Here is a 27,710-nt window from a genome sequence, read left to right on the forward strand (position 1 = left end):
CTTGGGGACATATTTATGAGATTAATTCACCCATAATCACAATGCGATATTTGAATACATAATTAAAAACAGTTTTTTGTTTGAGTGTGTGTTAGACGGTTATCTACAAACCTTCTTGTGAGTAGGTTTTTCTTGCTGTTACTGGTTTGCTTGTTCCTGGCACAATGTATGTATAGGAACTATATATGCAGGACAGCGGCAGGGTACACTTTGGACAGCACTTTCTCAAAACCTGGATCGCTGCACTGACTAAAGAGTCCAGGTTTTTGCACTGCAGACATTCCTAGAGAGAAAACAGATAATGCAGTCGGCAATACAAAATATGGCGAACACATGCACTAAAACCATATAACAGAGGAGATGTGGAATCAGGCATATAAACCCTCATGCTGTTGATGAACTTCACTGTACATGATGATGATTTTCTGGGGGGTTTTGACGGATCTTTGGTCACCCCTGTGATAACCTAGGACACACTTAATTTGGTGTCCCAATTCTCTCAACTAAACTTGTGCCACTGTCCGGCTATCCCTGTGTATGTCAGGGATGGACATTTAGTCCTGCTTGACAGTCTTGGGTCTAATTTAGAGTTGCATGCAGTGGCGTAACTATAGAGGGTGTAAGGGGGGCGCTTGCTATGGGGCTCACATGGCTCAGGGGGCCCGCCGGCCCAGCAAGCAACCCCCTGCACCCTGCCAATTTTTTTGTTTTTACTTTTTTGGTGCCTGGCTAGTTCAGGGCCGGCCCGACTAATACGATGATTACGCAGGCCATCGGAGGGCATTGGCATGCAAAGAACATATGCTTCCTGCTGTCGGCTGCGCAACACCGGAATTGGAAGAGTCAGAATAGAGGAGGAACATTCCTGCCAGCAGAGAAGTAGCTGGTGGAGCTTGTGAGTCTGGGGGAGAGAGTCCCTTACCCTAGCCAGAGTCCCTGCACCCGGTGTGAGGGTGCTCAGAAGGGGTCATGGGCCAGGGTGGCATCCTCCCCCCCTGTCCAACACAATCTCCAAACTTTGGTGGCTGCAAAGCCTGCTTCAGTGTTAAATCCCTGATCCAAAAGCCTGCTTCAGTGTTAAAACACTGATCCCCGGCAGTCAGCCACATCAAATTAGCATGGAGGGTAGAGGGGTTGCATGTCAGAAAGCTGCAGTTGCAGCCCAGACTTCCTGCAGGGCTGTGCAGCCGGTGCCCTAGCCCTTTAATTCTACCTATCTGCCAGTGGAATTTTAGGGCCCTGTGGCAAAATGTGAATGGCCCCTTAAAAGTGTTGCTATGGCGCCCACAAAGTTTTAGTTACACCCCCAGTGCATGCAAGCCCGCTTTGTGGACTGATCCTGCGTTTTTTAGCTAAGGGCCTGATTCAATTAACTGTGTACCTGGACAAACGATGTTGCAATGCAAGGAGTTCAATATATACATTTGTTTGCATGTCGGGTAAATACTGGCTGCTTTTGCATGTAGCCCACATATGATGGACAGCTTTATTTTTACACCGCAATTTAGATTTCATTTTGGACACACCACTCCCAAATCTAAATCTCTTTGCACATTTTGGGGTAAGTTTACTAAGATCTGTGTTTGTCCGATTTTGCAAATACGGACATATTTGCCATTTTTTTCCAACATGCAGATTCACTAAGGCAAACACGGGTGTGTTTCCATATTTTGGGAGGTGAACATGGCAGAAGCCAAGGTTAAAATGCACCTGTAAACACAAATAGAAAAGAGTACACCATCTGCCCAATTCACATGTACTTTTTTCCATCGACAAGACTACAACATGGGAATTTACCAAGAATCGTAATTATAATCACTGGTGTAATCTAAGCAAACTCGGTTGAAAATAGACATTTTAAATAGACTACCTCCTGAGCAGCGTGTCTTGCAGAAAACTGTGCAGATCAGTGTGATCTGTGTATGCTTCTGCCTCTAATTAATCAAATAAAGTGTTAAATATACAGGGGTATTCAATATGGGAGCGAAAACATTGTTTTTGCGTTAATATCGGAGGTATGACGTCATTATCGCAGGTTTTACTTTTACACCGTATTCAATTTCAAAGACTTATCGCAGTTTTGAAAAGTCTTTGATAAAAAACGGGGATAACTTTTCACCATTGAATAGGTGTCGAAAAAAAGTGCAGATTTGGAGTTTAGGGGTGCAGGCTTAAAAAAAATAGCCTGCACCGCTGGGAATGACATTTAAAAAAGAACTGTGTCAAAAAAAGTTTAAAAAAAAAATAGGGGCACCCCAAAAAATTAATTTAAAAATTGGGAAAAAATTGTATAACAATAGGGAAATAGGTTCAGGGCTATTCTGCAAGTATGCGGCAGATGTTTTGAAGAATAGAATTATAGCGGCAGGTGCACAAATGCAGAATTTTTTAAAATGTACTTTAGGGACTTAAAAATATGCTAGTACCCATTTTCATGTACCCGAAATTTGATGGGACCACTTAAAAAAACGAAAAAAATAACCTAAGTGCTCTTCTGCAACACTTCTTCAATATTGGGAAAAAAACACCTGCTGCGGCTATTTAAATCCCCGACTTTCAATTAAAGGCTAAAACGGGGGTTCCCATAGTGTTCCCCCATGTTTTTACAACTTTAGGGGGGTCTTACAATTTTTTTAAGGAAAAATTCGTAACTTTACGCAAATCCAACTTCGGAGTTTCCCGTTTTCGTTAATTTTATATTGAATACGGGGATAAGCGGGAGCGCGCCCGATACTTTAACGCAGGTAAAAACTCCGATATGAAACGTTAACTTCGACAGTGAAGTTAACATTTCATATTGAATACACCTCATAGTGTTAAATTAAGCAATAAAACATGGGGTTCCCCCCAAAAAAACATAACCAGCTCTGGGCTCTGTGAGCCAGTCCTAGTTCTAAAAATACGGCAGACAAAATGTGTAGGGGTCCCCCGTATTTCATAAACCAGCACTGGGATCTGTGAGCCGGTCATGGTTTTAAAAGTACAGGATAAAATTGTGTGAGTTCCCCATATTTTTAATGCCAGCACCGGGCTCAAACTAGTTGGTGTGTAATGCTACAGCCTGGGGACCCTTTCACCGGGTCCCCCGGCCAAAGCATTAACTCCCCAAACTAGTCAACCCAGGCCAGGGATCCAAGGGGAGGAGGGGTCCCCCCAATAAAGGGGCCCTCTCTTTCCTGAGAACCCCAGGCCTGGGCTGCAGCCCATGGCTCTTCCCTGCACACCTGGTCAGTGGGTGCAGTGGTAATAATCATCATAAACATAATAAATGTATACTACTGTTTTTTACAGTGGGACTACAGGTGCCAGCAATGCCTGACCTTTGGCACTTAACTGCAAGAGCCAGTAGGCGGCCCACACCAGCAAAAAGAGATGGAACCCGGGAACTTCTATGGCTGGAATTGTTCTGGGCCCACTGGAAAAGGTAGGTATTGCAGTCCCCTTGTCACTCCCCTGACATGCTTCGACACTGAAGGTGTCTTTTTCAAGGTGGAGTGATACATAATGCATCTAGAGTTTATTAACCAGAAGACCGGACGTAGCAAACCGGAAGTAGGGGTGGGGTGATACAGTCGTCCATATAAACTAGACTATATGAAAGTAACTATGGAAACTAAATAATAAACAAACCGCGTGGGGGGAAAATGAACCTGAATAAAGGAGCAACCAGCTTCCATTTTGACATATCCAATATATTACATCTGTTAAAAAAAACATACATATGCAATACTGAATGTACAAATAATGTAATGCATATATATATATGTGTGTGTATATATATATATATATATATATAAACAAAACAAAGCATATGTAATTATTTATGCAGTACAGAATTACATGTATATAAATAAATATTTGTAAAATGGTAAAGATAATCAACATTCATTATAAAAAAGCATTTTACCTCAAAATCATGGTTTAGACCAGCAGGTCTTAAAGTAGTAAGATCATAGATGCATTGCATTTCCCTTTGAGCTAATCGGAGGTTATGGTCATTTGTTCTCCAATTTTCTTTTACCAGAGATAAGACACAAAAATTTTGATCCCTTTAAGTGATTTATGGATGACTTTAGAGCTCTTGGCCAGGTGACCAGTTAAAACTTTATTGTTCCTGGTCCCTCCTTATATACAAGTCTTGTGTTTTGAATAACTTTATATATACACTGACAAGATGGCGCCTGTTTTTTGCAGGTAATCACGCTCTGCATTACACCATGTTACACTACACATGTACCCTTGGGAGCCCAATAGCATGGTGTCCATGTACAGATGTGTCCTCTTGCATCTTTGCTGCATACGTGGCAAAACATACGCCCGTAAGCAGATATGTGTGTTCTTCTGACACCTGTGGATTTCCATCTTTGGTGATTTATACCACCTAAAACTCGTTTGCATTTTCGCTATTTCCATTTCTGCCACACGAGGTGTGAAGTAGGATTTAATAATATTTCTAACATTATCCCTTTAATTGTTTGTTTGCGGACCTTTATCCCAAAAAGAGGTGTTTTCTATCCACCTTCTAAATTCAACATGGACTCATAGATACAGATATCACTGCTGAAACAGGATTGGCACAAGAATGTATTACCTTATTTTTATGTGTGGTTTATTTTGTGCAAGTTTTGGTGACTTGGTTTGAGGTATTTTTATGCTGCCTTTCAGGTAGTGCCAAGGTTTGTTTTCTGTTGTTTACATAAGCAATCCCCATAGCTTTCTATGTGGACTGTGAAATTTGCCAATTTACCATGCTCAATTTGCCCCGATTACTAATATCTATTGTAGACTATAGGCTAGATATTCAAATTTTTCGTGGAAAGGAAACTTCAGACTCCTCCCCAGCAGCCTATACAGTACTTACACATGCTAGACCTGATCACCGAACATGCCCAGTAGACAAGTTGAGTCCTGACCCAGCAACAAAGTTATAACGCAAATTAACACAATACTAATTGCTCTTTGCTGGAATGGTCTCTTATTAGAGGTATTGTCCCAGCTTGAACATTTTAATAAATAGCTAATAAAATCATTCCTTATCAGTGAGCTATGCAGCGATAAGAAATGATAATTTATGTGAACTTTTTGGTTAAAATTAAAATTTGTCCCAAGATTCTTTTAGCCAATCATGAAGTTATTATAGACAATGCAGTTTAGAATAATCTTTCATTCTAACTGTTTGCTGGTATGATTATGTTCAAGCAATATCCTCAACAACTTTTATTTTATCAATAGATTATTTTTTAACATAGTACTGCAAGAAAATGTAACCATACAGATTGGGATCTTGGCACAATATGCTATCATAGCAGCTCAGTAATAATATCTGTCTATATTGCACTATATAAAGAAGGTAAACAAGAAAAATATGTGATGAATCTTAAGGAAGGCCTACTATATTTAATCTAAATATTTGCTTTTTATGTCCAGTGATATAAAGCAAGTAATGAAAATTGCAAACATAATGGAAAATGAAAACTGGAAACGGTGACAGTGACTACAGTGACACAGGGCTAAAAGCCCTGGAGAGTGAAAAGGTCAATGTTTGAAAATGAAAATATTTTGAGCAGCCTACTGTAACTGTAGATTCTCTATAGTCATTTCTAGTTACCTGTGCTGTAGTGTATAGTATTTCCATTCCCCTGGCTTGTAGGAAGGCTTCTCTTCCAGAACGTAGGTTAGTGATATGTTTAAGGCACTGCAGTAGACCTCTACGAATAGAGACATAATTGTTGGTAGAATCACTGCTGTGCCAGTCTTGATATAACTGCAATAGGGCACCCACGTAACCTCTGTTCACAGCTCTCCTGACATTTGATTCTAGAAAAACAATTGGAAAAATATTTTTAGAAATGTTATTTTACTGTATGTTTTGCGTGATAAAATTCTAGTCACATATGCAGTTATTTCAACTAGAGATGAGTGGGTTCAGATTAGTTCGGATTTTTCCCAGCAAAAACAGGACTCAGAAAGAGGCAAAACGTCATCTTTCATGGACAAACATCATTATTCCTGGACAGAAGTCCAGGAATGATGATGTTTGTCCATGAAAAATTATGTTTTACCTCTTTCTGAGTCCCATTTTTTGCCGGGAAAAATCCGAACTCGGCATGGAAATCCCAACTAATCCGAACCCGCTCATCTCTAATTTCAACTAGAAGCTTCTGTACATCATTATTATCGTCCTGTCTTTATAAAATGGCTACTTATTACAAAGCACCGTACAATGGGAACATGGTCCCATTTCTAAGAGAAACAGGACTAGTGCAAGGCTTCCAAGCATCCTAGGCAAAGCTGCACAATACTGTCCTTGCTCCCCTGAGGGTACAGGCCTTTGGCAGCCCGTTGATTTGCTGGAAGACAGTTGTGTCGATCCATTATAGAATATAGTACCTGACCGCCCTGTCCTGGTGCACACACCTAATGCTGCCTTCTTTAGATAGGGGCTTCTACCCTAAAAGGATATTGTAGCAAAAGAGATAAAAGAAAATTGGTGCCTTAGAAAAAGGCACCTCTGGCCCTATCACACAACCACCAGGTGTGACATACTGATCTTCACAACGCTATATAGCTAACATAGTGACCATCCTAAAATACAGATAGCATAGCAGTGACAATACAGACATCATCCCATCAACTGCCATACAGGACAGTCAGCATACCAATGACTGTCATAAAGCAACTCAGTGATTGTCATACAATACAAACAGCATCCCAGTAATGGCCATAACAAACAGCATTCTAGGGGTAAATTTACTAACATTCGAGTTTGGTCAAGAGGACAATCTCGGGTGAGTTTAGGCATGTTTTTCATCTTGAAAATTTACTAAAGACAAACTCGGGTGAGTTTAGGAGAGTTCTCAATTTTCACTGAAAAACTTGGGTGAGATTGCAAACTCAAATCAACTCACCATCGGCCAAACTCTGAAGTACTTTTCATGAAAAAAATGCAACTTGGGAATCTCGGGGGAGATTGGAGCAAACTCCCTGATAAATTGAAGTTTCAAACACTCCGCCTCCTGAGCTGCGAGTTTTGCAGAAACATACACAGATCAGTGTGATTTGTGTATGTTTCTGCACATGTGTACTTAATTTAAAGTGTGTTTCTTAAAGTAAAAATGACATAGGGCGCCGCCCCAAAAGCATAACCAGCCCCAGACAGCTCAGCCAGTCCTGGTTCTTAAAATTACGGGGAACAAAATGAGTAGGGTTCCCCCGTAATTTAGGAACCAGCACCTGGCTGCAGGGCCAGTGCTGATTTTAAATATAGGGTGAAAAATGCATAGGGGTCCCCTATATTTAAAATGGACCAAAACCAACAAGGGTGGAATGCCACAGCCAGGAGACCCTATCACCGGGTCTCCAGGGCCAAAGCATTAACGCCCAAAGCAGGTCAGCCCAAGCTGGGGATCTCAGGGGAGGTGGGGACCCCCCAAGTAGGGGTCCACCCTCTCCCAAAACCTCAAGATTACACTGAAGCCCGGGGCTCTTCCCAGCATCCCTGGAGCGGTGGGTATGGGGGTAATAATGTGTAAAATAGTTCTAAACTATTGTAATTTACAGTGAAACTACAGGTGCCAGCATGCCTGCCTTTGTAAACTACAATAGTTTAGAACTATTTTACACATTATTACCCCTGTACCTACCACTCCAGGGGTGCGGGGAAGAGCCCCGGCCTTCAGCATAAGCCTGGGGTTTTGGGAGAGGGGGGACTCCTTCTTGGGGGGGGGTCCCATCTCCCCTGAGATCCCCGGCTTCGGCTGACCGGCTTGGGGTGTTAATGCTGTGGCCCTGGAGATAGGGTCTCCTGGCTGTGGCATTACATCCCGGTCGGTTTTCGTCCGTTGCTGGTTTTAAATATAGGGGCACCCCTACGCATTTTTCCCCCCTATATTTAAAATCAGCACTGGCAATGCAGCCAGGTGCTGGTTCCCAACTTACGGGGGAACCCTACTCATTTTGTTCCCCATAATTTTAGGAACCAGGACTGGCTGAGCAGTCCAGGGCTGGTTATGCTTTTCGGAGGGGAACCTACGTCATTTTTTGGGGACATTTAACCCATTTTTTACAGGTACAACAAACAAGCAGCCTTTACATATCTCACTGATATGTGCAGGCTGCTTGCTCGGGAGAGTTTTGCAGAGAGAAAACACTGCAATCTCGGGTGAGTTATCTCATCTAAACTTGCTACTCGGGGGCGAAATCTCGATCTGCTTCACCAATGGCCAACTCACTGTCAGCTAAACTCACTTCATAGTAAATTTGCGAGTTTAAAATCGGGAATGTCACTCGAGTTTCGCAGATGCAAATCGAGTTTAAAAAAAAAAACTCGATCAGACTCGATTCTTAGTAAATGTACCCCCTAGTGTCTGCAGTACTGCACAGACAGTATCAACCATACTACACAGACAGCATCACAGTATCCACCACACTGCATATACAGCATCCCAGTGATAATCATACTGCACAGACAGCATCCCAGTGACTGCCATGCCGAATAGACAGCATCCCAGTGTTGTCCACCATAATGCACTGCAATGGTTCTTGCACAGTCGTGTAAGACCTCTAGAGCCTTAGTGATTTATACACACACAGGTACTAACATTAGGTGGCAGCCTAGATTTATCTCTCCAGCAGTAGAGGCCTACACAACTGATGAGAAACCACAGGAGTGCTTACTACAAACAAGGCAGAACTGAGGAGTGGCAGTCCTTCTACTACTGGGACTAGCTGGAGTGAGGCTGCAGGCAGATGATTACTAGTACAGAAAGATGCACAAGCAACAACAGATAGTGATGATCTCAGATACGTCTAGGGGCCTTTGTGTAGCTAGGTCGCCAGGCAAGGAGCAGCAAGACAATGAATACAAGCTGTGAAGCAGGAGTGACCTGGACAGTGATACTGCAGAATTTACAGGCAAGGACTAGACAGGCAAGATAACCGATGCGGCAGGGCCGCGTTACAGTTAACAAGAGGACTAACAAATAATGCAGTATAATGAGGCTGTGCCTCTGGCTGAAGTAACAGACTAGGTTTAAGGTGCAGCCTTGCAGGCCAAGATGCGTCAAGAACAAAATGGCCTTGAGGGCCGAGGTGCCGCCTTAAGGGCCTAGGTGCAACAGGAACAAAATGGTGTGGCCTCGAGGGCCAAGGTGGGGCCTTGAGGGCCGAAGTACGACAGGAACAACACGATGTGGTGTTGAGGGCCGAGGTGTGACAGGAACAACACAGTGCGGCCTTGAGGGCCGAGGTGCTACAAGAACAACACGGTGCGGCCTTGAGGGCTGAGATATGACAAGAACAACACAGTGCGGCCTTGAGGGCCGAGGTGCAACAAGAACAACACAGTGTGGCCTTGGGGGTCGAGGTGCGGCCCAGAGGGCCTGGGTATGACAAACCACTGACTGAGCAGACAGTCATGGCTGGAACACAGGCTGGGGGCAGCAAGGTAGAGAACACTGCTGGCTTGAATCGGCTGGACACAGACTGATGTGGCAGGACTGTGGTATGGAAATTCTACAGGCTGCGGAGAGGTAGGCTGTGGCTACAGAAGTCACTGCTCAGAGAAGTCCCACCAGCAAGGACGTGAGCAGATGGACCTACAGCAGATGACTCGACTTCTGATCAGGCAGACAGGCACAGGACACAGGAGAAATACTCTCAGCATGTAAGAACTGCAGAACAAGGGGAGACCAGCTAGAAATCAGGCTTCTGAGCACAGGAAAAACACATACTCTGGAAGTCAGACAATATCACCAGCAGGAAGTATAGGGCTGGTTGTAATTTATCGGAAGCAGGGACCTTCAGCGCAATCTTTGTAGAAAGCCTCCCTAATCACAGGATCGTACGCAGCTGATCTCTGCACACAAACTGACCTGCAGGAATGGAGCAATGAGCTGCACACAGACACAGAGTCTCATTCAGACCCGCTCGCAAGCGCTTGAGCGCTCGCAAGCAGGTCGATGTCGGACTCTGCACACGCGCATGTGTAAGCCCCAGAGCGAGAGCGATATTCTCTCACTCCGGGGCTCACTACAAAAGGGGCGGCTGTCAATGGACATCGACAGCTCACCTCGTTTTGTAGGCGTGGCAGGCGGGTGGCTTCACAAATGGAAGCATTCCCAAATGAACACCTGCCATTTGTGGGCGGCCCCACTGACATCACCAGTGATGTCAGTGGGAGAGCTTCCGGCTCTATTAGAGCCGGAAGCTCTCTGGGGCTTGTGGAAGACGAGACCCTACCACAAGGGTCTCGCCGAAACCCTGATGGTCGTGATGGTCTTGACCATCGCGACCATCAACCTGGCCGCTCGCTAAAGCTGTGGGTGGTCACCCACAGCCTAGCAAGCGGCCAGGAGGCCAGGTCAAAAAATAGATGTGGCCGCCCTCATTCAGACCGAGCGCTCGCATTTTGCTAGCACCTCTGAATGAGGTCCAGAGTTCCAGCTACCTGCAAGAGCCAGAACTGGAATCAAGGCATGATGCAGTGTCCCAGTCGCCTAATACGGCTGGGACCTTTCACCAAGATGATACTCTGCCGCGGATCATAACAGTACCCCCCCTTGAGGGTGGACTCCGGACACCCCAAAGGATCTGAGGGGAGCAAAATAAAATCTTGGCATGAACAAACGATGATCAATGTCTCCGATGACGTCTCTTCTTTTTTTGCACATATATAGGCTTAACAATGGGGATCATAAAGATGTTTCTATCGTCCATGGGAAGTTCCCTCAGGAGTGTTTCATCTGATGCTGAGTCATTGTCAGAACTAGTCTACATCTACAGGCAGAACCTTAACTTTTTTAATGGGAATGGTATGCTTCACCGATTGGAAAGCTGATGGTTTCACCAAACCCAAGTGCACATGAGATCCATTCTGAGGAAAAGATAATGACATGCATCCAGAGGTGATATATGTAGTTTGAGTCTCCAGTGAAGACAAAGAGATACAACAATCTTGAGGAGGTCGAGACTTGCTGGCATGCTGGTTCCTTAAGGTCTTAGTAGGTTTAGCTTTAGATGGTTGTTTTGCTGCCAAGGCAGGACTTCCAGAAGGCTCAGCAATCAAACCTCCTAAAGACAGCAAAGATGAAAGAATCTAGATTATAAATAATAGTGTCATTGGATCTAATGAAGGGCTCAGCCCATTTCTTAGCTTCCCCTCTAAATGCTAAAAGCAAGAAAATAATTTGTTCAGCTTGAGAAAAAGGTGGATAAAGCTCCTGGCACTGGCACATTAGAGCCTGAAATTGTTCTGATTTCCCATTAAAGATAATTCTGGTCAGGCATGCTAGGATCCCTAGCTGGGGTAAGTACATCAGACACCTCTCCCAAGGTGGGTACATTGAACTCCCTTCCTGGGGTCGATACATCGGCCACCTCTTCTGAGGTCAGTACACTGGACACCTCTTCCGAAGTCGGTACATCGAACTTCCCACCTTGGATCGGTACATTTGACACCTTTCCTGAGGTCAGTACATCAAACTCACCTCCTGGGGTTAGTACATTAGCCACCTCTTCTTAGGTCGGTACATCGGACACTTCTTTCGAGATCGGTACATCAAACTCCCTTCCTGGGGTCGGTACTTTGGATACCTCTCCTGAGGTTGGTACACCGGAATCTCCTCCTGAGATTGGTACATTGGACACTTCTGAGGTTTGTACCTTGGACTCCCCTGGGGTCTGGACAACAGGCTTATCGAGTAACCCCTTCTGGGACCCAAGTATTGGTCGGAGTTTGGATGACTGCTGGGGTCTGGACATTGGTCATACTTTCTGAAACCACAGTCGAGGTGAAGACATAAATTTCGATATCTGAAGTTTTTAATGCAAAAGAAAAAACTGAACCCTTGCTGTTATGAAGAGAGAATTATTAACCTGATTCCCCTATTTGAGATTGAATCCTCTAGTAACAGGACCCCAATTATAAATAACTGGCTCCTTTTGGGGAACCTCTGCACCTTTGTTGGGAGTAACGGAGTCTGCGGCATTTAGAAGCTTACTAGGCGAGTTGCTGATTTGAGGCTGGTCAACTTTTCTGGACTAGGAACAGTCTCCAATATCAATGTCCAATACCAGTCAGCACTCCCACAATATAAACAGAGGCGATTTTTTTGTATGCCGCTGCTGCTCGGCTTCAGAGAGCCTGGGTCGTAATTAAGTAACTCCAATGTCCTCCTTCCTTCTGCACAGAGGATGGCATTGCAGAAGTAAGGGGAACAGAGGGCTTGATTCAGACCCGCTCATGAGCGCTCGCAAGCGGGTCGATGGTGCCCTAGTGCGCATGCGCATGATGGAAGGAGCTCCGTCGTGCGCATGCGCGAGACCCGGGGAGCGACGGGGAAGCCGTCGCTCCAGGTCTCGCACCAAAGGGGGCGTGCTGTCGATGTTGATTGACAGCACGCCCCCTTTGGTGGGCGTGCCGGGGCGTGGCTGCCAGACGGAGGCGTTCCCATGGGAACGCCTACCGTCTGGGTCCGGCCCCACTGACATCACTGGTGATGTCAGTGGGAGTGATTTTGGCTCTGATAGAGCCAAAAATCACTCCAGGGCTTGCGGTCACCAAGACCCTACCGCAGGGCCTCGTCGCAAGCCCGATGGTCGCGATGGTCTTGACCATCGCGACCATCATCATGGACGCTCGCATAAGCTGTGGGTGATAACCCACAGCTATGCGAGCGTCCAGGAGGACGCTCCAAAAACAAACAAACAACGCCCTGATTCAGAGCGGGCGCTCGTTCAGAGCATCTGGCTCTGAATCAGGCCCAGAGTCTGTCACCTTTTTAGTTTCTAATGGGAAGGATGGAGTATTTTCAAAGACTGGTAATCTCCCAAAATATTTTTAAAACTAACAAATTAGTACTATTCAACAATTTCTGCAACTGTTCAGTCTCCCAATGAAATTCCTGCAGCAACTCAGGACTCGTCACTTCAAAAGATTGAAGGGGTCTTAAACAGTTTACAGTTGGGGTGCATTGAATTTTTTTCTCCTAAGGTGGACTGTTGAAATGCTTGTAATTTTACTTCAGTATACCATAGTAACATCTGACAAAAAGGTCTAAATACACTGAAGCAGCAAACTTTGTGAAAACCAAATCTTGTTCTCAAAACTTTTGGCCATGGCTGTACACACACACACAAATACTTTGGTGATTTATTGTGCATCTGTAGCAGAGATTCTACCGTTCACTAATTAGTTCCTAATAAGCCATTCATAGTCAGTGATTAGAGTTTAGTTCTTGTTTTTCAATCAGTCATAATATGTCTATGCCCATGTATGTTGCATCCAGCCATTATAGATAAGATGGATACTTAAAGAGACAAATTATTATTAAATGTAATAGGGTAGCGCTGTTCCTCGGGAAATAAAGAATTCAAATTGCTTTCGAGAGTCACCCGTTACTGCTCCATCAGCAGCTATGATCTCAGGCAGTTGGAGAAAACATGCCCCCACCAGTTACTTATAAACTATAGTACAGATACAGGATTCATATTCCAAATACCAGAAAAAGATAAAATATAAGACCGTTTAAAAAACAAAACAAAAGGGCAGATTTATAAACTTGCTGTAACAAAAAAATGTGACGTAATTTGAGAATTTCACACATAAAGCAACTCAAAGTTGCAGGACAATACCAGAGTACTCTAGTGGACGGCATTGCCATCATGGCGAGGCTCCTTTTCCATACAGTATATTGTACAATACTCCCAATCACAGCAAATACTCCCAATCACAGCAATTATTTCCTTCTTCCCGCTGCTCTGAGACTTCCAAACAAGCCCCTTACACTCCTCACATCTCTCCATCCTTATTTAGCTGTTTTCAGCTCTACTCATCCAGCATCTCTACTAGGACTTCCAGCTGCACAGTGAAGAACAGCCACATAAACTGCTCCAATGTAATACAGTATGTAGAAATGCTATTTTATGTAACCTTTTTTAGCTGAAGGGCTGTCATGTTTGTATATGTCATAAATACCACACTATGGGCCTGATTCTCTATGGATCGCTATTCTGCTTATACGCACGCAACGCAGTTGCTAATATCAGCAGTGATATGTAAATGTTTGCATTCGCATTGCGATCGCAGCCTAACATAAGGACGCCCACTTCCCCATACTCACATCTGTATACTTGCCCAACATAGTGAAATAATTGGTAACATCGAGTAGCATCGGACCCATATGCACAGTTAGGCAGGTCAGACCTCACTCAGGAATTGCTTACTTCAGCGCACGCTATGAGACCTCAGGCTGCTTATTGTATTGCAGTGGCTAATTTATGCACGCCCATGCAACGCCGTTCCAACACACTGGCATGCCTGCGTTCGCTCGACCACCCCCCCGTCACCACCCACAAACGGAACTTCCTGTCAATCACCCTGCCATGGGTCTGCGTATCCTCTGTGATCGCAGTCCCGATCGCAGTAGCCAGCTCGCGCATACTCATGCACAGTATGCGACAATCGACCGATTGAGTGAGTATAAGCAACTGCGTTCCTTGCTGAATCAGGCCCTATAGCAATATCAATCCAATTAGAAATTACAAATCGCGCTACTTGCAGGGAGGGTGTGCAAATTTTCTAGAGCATTCATCTTGGGAGAAGGCAATGAAAAAGTGGGGAAACCATCCTGGACCCCCAAAAAAGGGACAATTTTGTTAGCAGAATCATACAGAAGACTGTTAGTGGGTATAAAGAAGTACTGGAGGTTTTTAAATGTGTCAGTTGGCTGATTTGTGCATTTTTTTTAAAAAAAAAGGAAAATGATAAAAAGCTAACTTTTTTGTTTAATCTCAAACAATTAAAAATGCAAAAAAAAACTAGAAAAAAAGTGATGTAGAAATATGGTAAAAAAGCAATTATTTTACATTTTTAAAAATAATGTTATTAAATTTGGGGTGCCTAAACTAGTGAAAAAGTTGATTTGAGGATAAATTGAGGCCATTTTTTTAAACACCCTAAAATGACATGTACTTATTGGGACAATTAAACTAATTGGATACTTCTAAATGCCTAATTAGTGACTAGGGGGGCTGTCTAAGGGGTTCTGCACTAAGTTTTGTAAATTTTATCTTAAACTTAGGATTCTTCCTACCATATCATACCGTCATGGGGGTGCGCACAAAAAAATCAGATTTTCCTCTGAAAACAAATGTGAGTTTGGAATTGGATTGCAGCTGTATTTCCCAGTGCAAGTTTGCTATGAAAACGGCTCACACAAGCTAAATCGTCTGGTTAATTAAGACACAACCCTTCTTCCCCCCACTTGGCACCCTGAATGCAAGTGGAGAAGATTAAAATGTGCAAAGAGATTTAGATTTGGAAGGGTCATGTTCAAATTCAGGGCCTGATTCAGAGCCGGACGCTATTTGCGAACGGTCGTTCAGAAAAAGGGGCCGGCTATTTAAATTGAGCGCTCGCTCTTTGCAGTCTGTTGACGCCTCTATGTCTGAGCGGGCGAACGAAACATGCGCTCGCTATTTTGTAAAGACGCCCCCTGGCCGTTCGCATCATACGTCATCTCCGCTATTTATTTGATTAATCGAGTACATCGAAAGGCGTCTGAACTGCTCACAGTGCTTGTGGAAGGTTTTACTTCCCCGCAATCACTGCGAGCAGTTCAGGCTAAAAGACAACCAAGTGACGTGGTCGATGACGCTCCCTTACTAATTATGCACTGCCATTATACGCCCGTTTTGACCTTTTGGCACGCCTGCGTTCGGATCTCCACTCCCCGTTTTCAAGCACCTTCCCCTGTTACCACCCACAAACGCCTCATTCTGTCACTCAAATTAGCAGGCCCTCACTGTTTTGCGAGCGCATGATTTCTGACCGCAATGACTGGTTGGCGCATGCGCATTACGACCCATACGCATGCGCAGATGTGCGAACATCGCTGGGAGCGGCTCTGAATCAGGCCCTCAAATCCAAAGTGCAGTGTAAAAATAAAGCTACCCTGCATTTGTAAGCTGCATCCAAGAGCATTCTGTATTTACCCTGCATGCAAAAATAATGAATGCATTTGCCCCCCTTGCAGTGAAACATATTTCTCCAGGTGCAAAGTTACTGTACTTACTTATTTTTGATTTGCTCCCAAATCACAATCAGGATATATGTATATCAACATTTTTGGCAGGAGGTCAGTTTTTTGCTTTTTCGGAAATAATGCAAGACAGTGATTCTGGATGAAAGATATTAAGTTTAAATGTTCTTCAACCAAATGGAAACAGAAAAATGAATGATTTGTAAATATTTCTTTTTAGAATATGTGGAATTAGTCTTTTGTTTATAAAACATTAGATCATTATTCTCTTTTTGTTTTTTACATCAGGGCATTGAATATTTCAGAAAATATGTAAACTTTTTTTTTTCACTCCGTGAAAACTTTTGGACAATTTGTAGTGTTACTATAAAGGCGCAGAAATCGCTGGTTGAAAATGTGACAATTTGAGGTCATTTCATTTAAAATGTATGAAGCCCATTTGTAATTCCTGAGTTATTGCGGCAGCTTCCAATCTTATCACTTATTGTTGTTACTTATTTATAAGTTGACAGCATATGCTGACATGTGGCACTGAGTATGTGTGGGAAATGATATATGCATCTCTCCATACTTTCCTGTTAAAATATCCTAAAATAAATTATTGAAGGTAGAAGGCACAAAAACTAGCCGTAATCACACAACCACCCAGCCTTTATGAAATCTTTCATTGGGCAAGCGAGTTAGGGAATAATAAACAAATAAAAACAAGGGCCCTGATTCAGACCCACTCGCAAGTGGGCGTACGCACGTTCGGCGTACGTAAAAAAATATTTAAATTCAAGCACTCGCTCGTATTTTCGTACGCAGCTAAAAATCCGCCCCAAACTCAGGCGACCCCTCCTCTAACTAACGAGCGTGCCAAATAGCGAGCGTACATCCCCGAAATGGCTTGAAGGGAACGCACGAACAAGTACAAACCGGAAGTGGGACTGTCAGATTCCGATTACCTGCTCGTTTTTTCTGCCTACCTCCCTCAATCGTATCATGGCAATCAATGTATCAATTAGCTTAATTGTTGTTTTTTTTTCAACACAATGCAATAAACTTTAATCTTGTCCGTGTTTGTATTTGCTTGCAGAATACGTACGGCTGAAACCTTCGCTTTTATTGTTCAAAAGACATGTTAGCCCCAATTAAACAATTGTTCTATTTGTTTGTCTCCCCACAATTTTTCTGTGGTTCATTTCTTTATTTAAATTTGCTTACGCATGTCAATGCATCAAGCCTATCATAACTCTCAAGAGATTTGTGGCCCTGTCGAACACATGACTCATACACTAACCAATAGAATTTGTCCTGTTAATTTCCCAAATACATTAGCCAATCAAAATTTTTTGGTGTGCTTTATTAAAAATATTTTGCCAAAAAAACACCATTGCCATCATGAGATCCGCCGCATTCACCAGGCGCGAACTGCTGGTGCTGACGGAGGTGATGGACAGGCGGATCACCAGTCAGCCTCCACCCATCTCCAATAGGCGCAAGCGTTCCGCATATGCGGAGGTACGTCGACGCCTGCGCTCCTTCGGCTCACGCCGTCATATTGGCCAGCTGGAGCGCAGGTGGTCGGACCTGCACCGGCGGACGCCCCGCTTGCTGGCATGCTTTCACATGCAGATTGCGGAAAGTAAGTGTTCTGGACTGTGGTTTTCAAGTTTATCTTGTGGGCCCTAACTGCGTGTGCATGTTTTCATGTCTGTCCTATTGAGTCATTGTAGTCATATCTGCATGTGCATGTTTTCATGTCTGTCCTATTGAGTCATTGTAGTCATATCTGCATGTGCATGTTTTCATGTCTGTCCTATTGAGTCATTGTAGTCATATCTGCATGTGCATGTTTTCATGTCTGTCCTATAGTCATTGTAGTCATATCTGCATGTGCATGTTTTCATGTCTGTCCTATTGAGTCATTGTAGTCATATCTGCATGTGCATGTTTTCATGTCTGTCCTATTGAGTCATTTTTTTTTATTTTTTTATTTTTTTTGGATTCCTGTTGAAACTAACCACAATATTTTTTTCATTTTTTGGGGCACAGCAAACACTACGGCGGCATCGCCAGACAAGATGCCGGTCCCGGCCCCTCTCTCCAACCCCCAATTCGTCTATTACCCCCTCCTCCCCAGACCCTGTGGCCGAAATTTCAGGCCTACTTCCCCTCCAGCCCAATTCCCCCTCTCCTCCATCCGTCCCTCCTCCAAATACCCCCTCCCAGGATTCCTCAAACACCTTGCCCCTAGGTTTGGGGAATGTAGCCACCTCCGAGGTGGTCCAGGGAGTGGCTTCTGGCTCTGTCGTTTTTGAGAACGGTATGTTTTTAAATTTTATTTTGGACACCACAAACTGTTTGTATGTAATCATGTGTCGTCCCCATTTTTTTTGCCTTTCTGTCGCCTTAGGGTATTTTTGGGGGTTGTCTTTACCTGTTCCTGCTGATGTTACCATACACATATCACACCTGTGTGCCTTTTTTTAGGGCCCTTGTATTTTTGGCCTACGACATTTTGGGGTGCTGGGTTTTATCCATGTAATGTTTTTTTGGCCCACAAGCTTGTAAGTTTTGGTTTGCTTGTTTTGTGTTTTTTTAGAATGTTGCTTCATTATCGATTTATTAATCCCCAAACTTTTGTCACCCACAGAGGAACAGAGGCGTCGGGAAGAGATATTGAATTGTGTGTGCCGTATGCTGGAGCAGGTCACCGGGCTTATGCAGGGCCTTGACCATCTGTTGGTCCTCCTTAGGAATTAGTTTTTTTTTTATTTTATTTTCGAATTGTTTCATAATAAATCAGTTTTAAATCAAGCTCTGTCTCATGCGTTTGGAGTAAATCCAAGATTCTTTACACTGACATAAGTAGACTCTTCAAGCAAGGATTGCCACAGAATCTCACTACAGATTGTGTGTTGTATTTTGAATGCAAACAGGCACAAGAAACACCTCCCAGTACCAATGTCATTTTCCTTTTTTGTGGTGGTCAACATGATAGTTTACACCATTTTTCAGGTTCCTATTTGGTGGCCAAACTGCTTAGGACAATCTTACGAAGGCAACTGATTGTACAGGATTCCTTGTTGTGTTGGTTAGTACCCCGAAAACATATTACATTTTAGCTCCACTTGCTTCATTACTGGGTTACCCCTTAGGTAAAATTAACGTTTGGGAGTTTGTTTACACTTGCTTCTAACGTGCCCAAAAAGGAAACAAATTACACTCTCCAAATATTTATTCACAACAGAAATCAAAATACAAAGTGGTAACTCACAAACAAAACACACAGTGATAATCAGAAATACACCACATACCAAAAACACGAAACAAACACACAGCAAATCAAGAACTGGTTGACGAAGGTCCATGCCCACATGATTTCAAAAATATGGCGTTGCAATATTGGTGTAAGAATATATTCCCGAAGTTTCCACATAAAGGTTTTTGAAGGGTAGCAGGAAGTAGTCATCGTGGGAGTGCCAAAGATTATGCAAACAAACAGAAGATGGTGCAAGAATTAATATCCAAAAAGATGAACGCTAAAAAACCGTAACACATTGGGTATACACACTGTTGTTTGGTCAATAATTACCTAAAATATCGGGCCACCACATCATCGCGTATGGCCCCCCCACATACTAACCTCCGACCAACCTCGGGGGGGCCATCCTCAGGTAAGGCATCCTCTGGCTGCATTGGAACACCACTCCTTATGGCGATGTTGTGAAAGATCCCACACAGGACCACACTTTTCGAAACCATATCGGGCAAATACATGAGCTCGCCACCAGAGCGGTGGAGGCATCTGAATCGACCTTTTAAAAGGCCGATACAGCGCTCCACCACTTGCCTGGTGGCTGTAAGTGCGGTATTAAACTCACTTTGTGGACCTGGTGTGGGAGCCAAATAAGGAGTGAGCAGCCAGGGCATGCAAGGGTATCCACTGTCTCCTGTGAAAAAGAATAGACAACATCAGGATCACTGTGTATCAAGCTTAACATTGTTATGTACTAAAGGTCTACACTTACCCAGAAGCCACGCATCACCAGCTTGTAGGTTGGTTAATTTGTGCCATATCCCTGATTGCCGGATGACGAAGGAGTCATGTGCACTTCCTGGTAATTTTGCATTCAGGGACAGGATCTGGAGGGAGGCATCACATACCACCATTACATTCAGGGAGTGATAGTGTTTCCTGTTTCGAAATATGGCCTCCAGCCGTGCTGGAGGCTGAAGTGGTATGTGTCCACTCCTCCAAAGTCCTTAGGGGCTGGCTGTGTTGTGCTGTGCTGCTGTTGTCCATAGGGGCTGTGTCCACTCCTCCAAAGTCCATAGGGGCTGGCTGTGTTGTGCTGTGCTGCTGTTGCCATAGGGGCTGTGTCCACTCCTCCAAAGTCCATAGGGGCTGGCTGGACTGTGTTGTGCAGTCAGTTGTCCATAGGGGCTGTGTTCACTCCAAAGTCCTGTGCAGTGTCCCAGTCCTAAAGGGGTGCTGTAGTGTTGTCCAGGGGGTGCTCTGTCCATCAGGGGTACTCCCCCCAAGTGCAAAAAAATATATATTTTTTCTGTGTTTGTGAATTGTGTGCGCAGTAGCCGCACGTGCATCAACAAAGTAGCGCCAAGCGTGTGCCTGTGTCATAAGTAAAGGGCTGGCTGGCTCATCCGTTAAAGGGTGCTGTAACCCCCAAAGTACACTCCAAACGAAAAAAAAATTATTTTCTGTCTTTGTGAATTGTGTTCACTCTGGCCGCACGGTTATCAACAAAGTAGTGCCAAGCGTGCGCCTGTGTCATACGTAAAGGGCCGGCTGGCTTGACCGTTAAAGGGTGCTGTAACCCCCAAAGTGCACTCCAAACAAAATAAAAAATATTTTCTGTGTTTGTGAATTGTGTGCACTGTGGCTGCACATGCATCAACAAAGGAGCAGCGCCAAGCGTGCGCCTCTGTCCCATAAGTAAAGGACCGGCTGGCTTGTCCGTTAAAGGGTGCTGTAACCCCCAAAGTGCACTCCAAATAAAATAAAAATATATATTTTTTCTGTGTTTGTGAATTGTGTGCACAGTAGCCGCACGTGCATCAACAAAGTAGCGCCAAGCGTGCGCCTGTGTCATACGTAAAGGGCCGGCTGGCTTGACCGATAAAGGGTGCTGTAACCCCCAAAGTGCACTCCAAACAAAATAAAAAATTATTATCTGTGTTTGTGAATTGTGTGCACTGTGGCTGCACGTGCATCAACAAAGGAGCATGGCCAAGCGTGCGCCTGTGTCCCATAAGTAAAGGGCCGGCTGGCTTGTCCGTTAAAGGGTGCTGTAACCCCCAAAGTGCACTCCAAATAAAATAAAAATATATATTTTTTCTGTGTTTGTGAATTGTGTGCGCAGTAGCCGCACGTGCATCAACAAAGCAGCGCCAAACATGTGCCTGTGTCATAAGTAAAGGGTCGGCTGGCTCGTCCATTAAAGGGTGCTGTAACACCCAAAGTGCACTCCAAATAATATTTTTTTTTTCTGTGTTTGTGAATTGTGTGCACAGTAGCTGCACGTGCATCAACAAAGTAGCGCCAAGCGTGCGCCTGTGTCATACGTAAACGGCCAGCTGGCTTGACCAATAAAGTGTACTGTAACCTCCAAAGTGCACTCCAAACAAAATAAAAAATTATTTTCTGTGTTTGTGAATTGTGTGCACTGTGGCTGCACGGTTATCAACAAAGTAGCGCCAAGCGTGCGTCTGTGTCATACGTAAAGGGCCTGCTGGCTTGACCATTAAAGGGTGCTGTAACCCCCAAAGTGCACTCCAAACAAAATAAAAAATTATTTTCTGTGTTTGTGAATTGTGTGCACTGTGGCTGCACGTGCATCAACAAAGGAGCAGCGCCAAGCGTGCGCCTGTGTCCCATAAGTAAAGGGCCGGCTGGCTTGTCCGTTAAAGGGTGCTGTAACCCCCAAAGTGCACTCCAAATAAAATAAAAATATATATTTTTTCTGTGTTTGTGAATTGTGTGCGCAGTAGCCGCACGTGCATCAACAAAGCAGCGCCAAACGTGCGCCTGTGTCATAAGTAAAGGGTCGGCTGGCTCGTCCATTAAAGGGTGCTGTAACCCCCAAAGTGCACTCCAAATAATATTTTTTTTTTCTGTGTTTGTGAATTGTGTGCACAGTAGCCGCACGTGCATCAACAAAGTAGTGCCAAGCGTGCACCTGTGTCATACGTAAACGGCCAGCTGGCTTGACCGATAAAGTGTACTGTAACCTCCAAAGTGCACTCCAAACAAAATAAAAAATTATTTTCTGTGTTTGTGAATTGTGTGCACTGTGGCCCCACGGTTATCAACAAAGTAGCGCCAAGCGTGCGTCTGTGTCATACGTAAAGGGCCTGCTGGCTTGACCATTAAAGGGTGCTGTAACCCCCAAAGTGCACTCCAAACAAAATAAAAAATAATTTTCTGTGTTTGTGAATTGTGTGCACTGTGGCTGCACGTGCATCAACAAAGGAGCAGCACCAAGCGTGCGCCTGTGTCCCATAAGTAAAGGGCCGGCTGGCTCATCTCTTAAAGGGTGGTGTAACCCCCAAAGTGCACTCCAAACAAAATAAAAAAATATTTTCTGTGTTTGTGAATTGTCTGCACTGTACGTGCATCCTCAAAGCAGCAGCGCCAAGTGTGGGTCTGTCTGTTAAAGGGTGGTGTAACCCCCAAAGTTCACTCCAACAAAAATAAAATATTTTCTTCTGTGTTTGTGAATTGTCTGCACTGTACGTGCATCCTCAAAGCAGCAGCGCCAAGCGTGGGTCTGTCTGTTAAAGGGTGGTGTAACACTCAAAGTGCGCACCACAAAAAATAAAAATTCTTCTTTTTTTTTCTCTCTTTGTGAATTTTGTGCACTGCAGCTGCACGTGCATCAACAAAGGAGCAGCACCAAGCGTGCGCCTGTGTCCCATAAGTAAAGAGCCGGCTGGCTCATTTCTGAAAGGGTGGTGTAACCCACAAAGTGCACTAGTCTCCAACTATACAGCACATATATATCAATATAACATAAATGGAGGACCAAACTTTCTCCGATAAAAATAAAATAGGGAAAGATCAAGAACCACTTCCTCCTAGTGCTGAAGCTGCTGCCACTAGTCATGACATAGACGATAACATGCCATCAACATTGTCTGCCAAGGCCCAATGTCATAGTAGAGGGCATATACAATCCCAAATGACAAAGTTCAGGAAAATGACCTTAAATTTTTTTTTAAATCGTCTGAGGAGAAGAGTAAACTTGCCAATATGCCATTTACGACACGGAGTGGAAAGGAACGGCTAAGGTCTATCCCTATGTTCATGACTAGTGGTTCAGCTTCACATGACGATGGAAGCCCTTATCCCGCTAAAATAATCAAACGAGTTAAGCTGGCAAAAGCACAGCGAAGAACTGTGCATTCTAAGAGGATATCACAAATCCCCAAGGAGAGTCCAAGTGTGGTGGCGGTTGCGATGCCTGACCTTCCCAGCACTGGATGGGAAGAGGTGGCTCTTTCCACCATTTGCACGCCCTCTGCAAGTGCTGAAAGGATCACCCACAATCCACTTGCTGGTATGCAAATTGAAGATGTCACTGTTGAAGTACAACAGGATGAGGATACTGGTGTAGCTGGCGCTGAGGAGGAAGTTGGCGAGGAGGATTCTGATGGTGATGTGGTTTGTTTAAATCAGGCTCCGGGGGAGACAGTTGTTGTCCGTGGGATGAAAAAGCCCATCACGGTCATGCCTGGGCAGAAGATCCACCTCTTTGGTCTGGCAATATTTCTATCCAAATCCGGACAACTGTCTTGCCATATGTACCACATGTAAAGGTGAAATAAGTAGGGGTAGGGACGTTAACCACCTAGGAACATCCTCCCTTATACGTCACCTGCAGCGCATTCATAAAAAGTTACTGTCAAGTTCAGAAACTTTGGCTAAGACCGTAAGCAGTCCAGGGGCACCTAAATCCCTTTGTCCTGTTGTATCCAAGCGCCTGCAAACCACACCGTCAACTCCCTCCTCGTCAACTTCCACCTTAGTCAGGATTGGAAGTAGTCCTGCAGGCCATGTCACTGGCATGACTGACTCTCCTTTCCGGGATTCCTCCGGAGGATCCTGCATTGCTACGCCTACTGCTGCCGCTGCTGCTGTTGCTGCTGGGAGTCATTCATCATCCCAGAGAGGAAGTAGGAACACCACTACTTTTACTAAACAATTGACCCTCCAACAGTCCTTAGCGGGGAGGATGAAGTACGACAGCAGTCATCCTGAAGCAAAACGTATAACTGAGGCCTTGACTTCTATGTTGGTGTTAGACGTGCATCCGGTATCCGCCATTAGTGCAGTGGGATTTAGACAATTGATGGAGGTAGTGTGTCCCTGGTTCCAAATCCCATCTAGATTCCACTTCACTAGGCAGGCGATACTGAGACTGTACAGAAACGTCAGAAAAAGTGTCCTCAGTGTCCTGAAAAATGCGGTTGTACCCAATGTCCACTTAACCATGGACATGTGGACAAGTGGAACAGGGCAGACTAAGGACTATATGACTGTGACAGCCCACTGGGTAGATGTATCACCTTACGCAGCAACAACAGCAGCGTCACCAGTAGCAGCATCTCAGAAACGCCAGCTCGTTCCAAGGCAGGCTACGCTGTGTATCACCGGTTTCAGTAAGAGGTACACCGCCGACAACCTCTTAAAGAAACTGAGGGAAATCATCGCCCAGTGGCTTGCCCCACTTAGACTCTCCTGGGGATTTGTGATATCTGACAAGGCCACCAATATTGTGCGGGCATTACATCTGGGCAAATTCCAGCATGTCTCATGTTTTGCTCACACAATAAACTTGGTGGTGCAGAATTTTCTGAAAAGCGACAGGGGCGTGCAGGAGATGCTTTGGGTGGCCCAAAAAATTTGCCAGGATTCCAGGGTGGTTAATCTGTTGAAATCAGACTACTACATTTTGGCCACCATGCTCGATCCTAGGTTTAAAGCCTATGTGGTGTCTCTCTTTCCGGCCGACACAAGCCTGCAGAAGTGCAAAGACCTGCTGGTAAAAACACTGTCAGCTGAAGTGGAACGTGACACGTCAACAGCTCCTTCTTCATTTTCTCCCGCAACTGGGGCTGCCAGGAAAAAACTTAGGTATCCTAAGCAACCCGCTGGCGGTGATGCAGGGCAGGCAGGACCAAGTTTGGACATCTGGTCCGGACTGAAGGACCTGGCAACAATTTCTGACATGTCTACTGTCACTGCATATGATACTGTCACCATTGACAGAATGGTGGAGGATTACATCGGTGACAGCATCCAAGTAGGCATGTCAGACAGTCCGTACCTGTACTGGCAGGCAAAAGAGGCAATTTGTAGGCCCCTTTACAAACTGGCTCTATTTTACCTGAGTTGCCCCCCCCTCCAGTGTGTACTCCGAAAGAGTGTTTAGTGCAGCCGGGAACCTTGTCAGCAAAAGGCGTAGGAGGTTGCTTCCACAAAATGTGGAGAAGATGATGTTCATAAAAATGAATTATCAACTCTTCCAGGGAGACCAGCCTCCAGAACGTACAGAGGGACCTGTGGTGGTGGATTCCAGTGGGGATGAATTAATACTCTGTGAGGATGAGGATGTACACAACACTGAAGAGGATGAGGAATCGGTGGTTGAGTAGGATGAGGACGACATCTTGCCTCCGTAGAGCCAGTTTGTGCAGGGACAGATTAATTGCCAGCTTTTTTTGTGGGGGCCCAAACGAACCAATCATTTTAGCCACAGTCGTGTGGCAGACCCTGGCGCTGATATGATTGGTTTGTTAAAGTGTGCATGTCCTGTTTATACAACATAAGGGTGGGTGGGAGGGCCCAAGGACAATTCCATCTTGCACCTCTTTTTTTTCTTTGCATTATGTACTGTTTGGGGCCTAGTTTTTCAAACTGCCATCCTGTCTGCCACTGCAGTGTCACTCCTAGATGGGCCACGTGTTTGTGCCGCCCAACTCATATCGCTTAGCATAGTCATCCAGCTACCTCGGTGCAACCTTTTGGACATATAAACACTATTGTGAGGTGTGAGGTGTTCAGAATAGACTGGAAATTAGTGGAAATTAAGCTTATTGAGGTTAATAATTGCATAGGAGCAGAAAAACCCACAAATTCTGTGATTTTAGCTGTTTTTATGCTTTTTTTTAAAAAAAATACAGATCCAAAACACAAAACCCAGAACCCAAAACTCGAAGGGTGGTTTTGGCAAAACCAATCCAGATCCAAAACACGAAGAAAGATCCAGATCCAAAACACGAAAAGTGGCCGGTGCACACCCCTAATCTGTACATTGAGACTGTAACCTTCCAGGATAAATGACAGGACATGTTGCTTCCACTGAAGGGGCCCATACATCTATGAGTCTGCTGATCCGACGAAATCCGCAGATCGACGGCCATCGTTGATAGGGGATCTGTTGATGGATTGGAGATATTCAACATGTGAAAAATCCTCGATTCCAACCAGTTTTCAACATGTTGAATATCCCGATTTCCCGATCCCACGGTTGGCAGAACAGGGAACTACAGCAATCAGATGCAGATGTAAGGGCCCCTTAAGTCTTAAGGTGTAATTTGAAGATCAATTAGATAGTTCTAAGATATACACATGTGTCTTCATATACCTATCCTTAATACACCATATGACGCAAGACGCCCTGCGTAACTGAGCAACTCCGAGCAGTGTAGCGTAGCGACTTTTTCTTCAAATTATGGGTTTTATGCACATCGTAGACGTAGAAAAAAGCCACTCACAGTGTACTAAAGGTGCCACGGCCACTGCATCGTTGCACTTCGTATACAGATTTAGACTTATTCGCACACAGATGCACAAATGTTGCACATCAAAATGATCAGTGTAATCTAGCAAATGAATTTTATCGCTTCCAGTTGTTTTATTTGTGCGAGAAAGACACACAGTTTTTGAGCAAAAATACTTGGCCCGGCCGAGTCGCACGGAACGAGTCGGGCTGTTTGGCGACAGAAGTCACAGTGTATGAGGACAGATCTATAACTGGCCATATATTGCAGCGTATATGGACTCATAAAGATTATTATTAAACTTTATTCATAGGGTGACACAAGTGGTCAGCAGTGCCGTGCAGAGGGCAAATCAATAAGACAGTACAAGGTTAAACAGTCAATTCAATAACATGTGGTCAGGATTGTACAGATGACAACTGTGAAGGCTGTTAAATTAATATGATGAATGCATGTGACTGTGTATGCAGTCATCAAAACTGTAACATAGGATTGAATCTATTAGATGAAGACACACATGTATCTATGCTATGTACATGTGGTTCAATAAGACATAGATCTGGCCAAAGGGAGTTTAGGCCTCTTTATAAGCACATTTAGGGGCTTATTTATTAACATTTTGTTTACTAAAATAAATGAAAAAGGGTGTTTTCACAACCTTTTTACATTATTTTAGTGTCACATAAATTTACTAAAGAGCAAATTGGAGTAGAATTTGTAAAATTTGACTCCAAACCCTAACTATCACATATTTTTAGTAAGCAGATCGCATTTTCCATAACTGTAATAATGTGATTTGGCCAGATTTACTAAAAATAAAATGTAAAAAAATACCAGGGGAAGCTCTGTGATAAGAACGCCACCTGGAGTTGACATTAT

The 27,710-nt window shown here is 44.3% G+C and overlaps 1 protein-coding gene across 1 annotated transcript in view; it reads right to left on the minus strand.

Annotated features, from left to right (window-relative positions):
* Positions 1 to 27,710, minus strand: part of AGBL1 (AGBL carboxypeptidase 1) — a 676,305-nt gene that overhangs the window by 510,073 nt on the left and 138,522 nt on the right. The window contains exons 7-8 of the mRNA XM_088452839.1: positions 5,609 to 5,817; positions 112 to 283 (exon numbers count right to left, since the gene is read on the minus strand). Coding sequence (XP_088308965.1) covers positions 112 to 283; positions 5,609 to 5,817 — 381 coding nt within the window. The remainder of the gene's footprint in view (positions 1 to 111; positions 284 to 5,608; positions 5,818 to 27,710) is intronic.

The sequence above is a fragment of the Taudactylus pleione genome, unplaced genomic scaffold, assembly GCF_031769625.1.
Source record: "Taudactylus pleione unplaced genomic scaffold, aTauple2 ptg000556l, whole genome shotgun sequence".
NCBI lineage: Eukaryota > Metazoa > Chordata > Amphibia > Anura > Myobatrachidae > Taudactylus > Taudactylus pleione.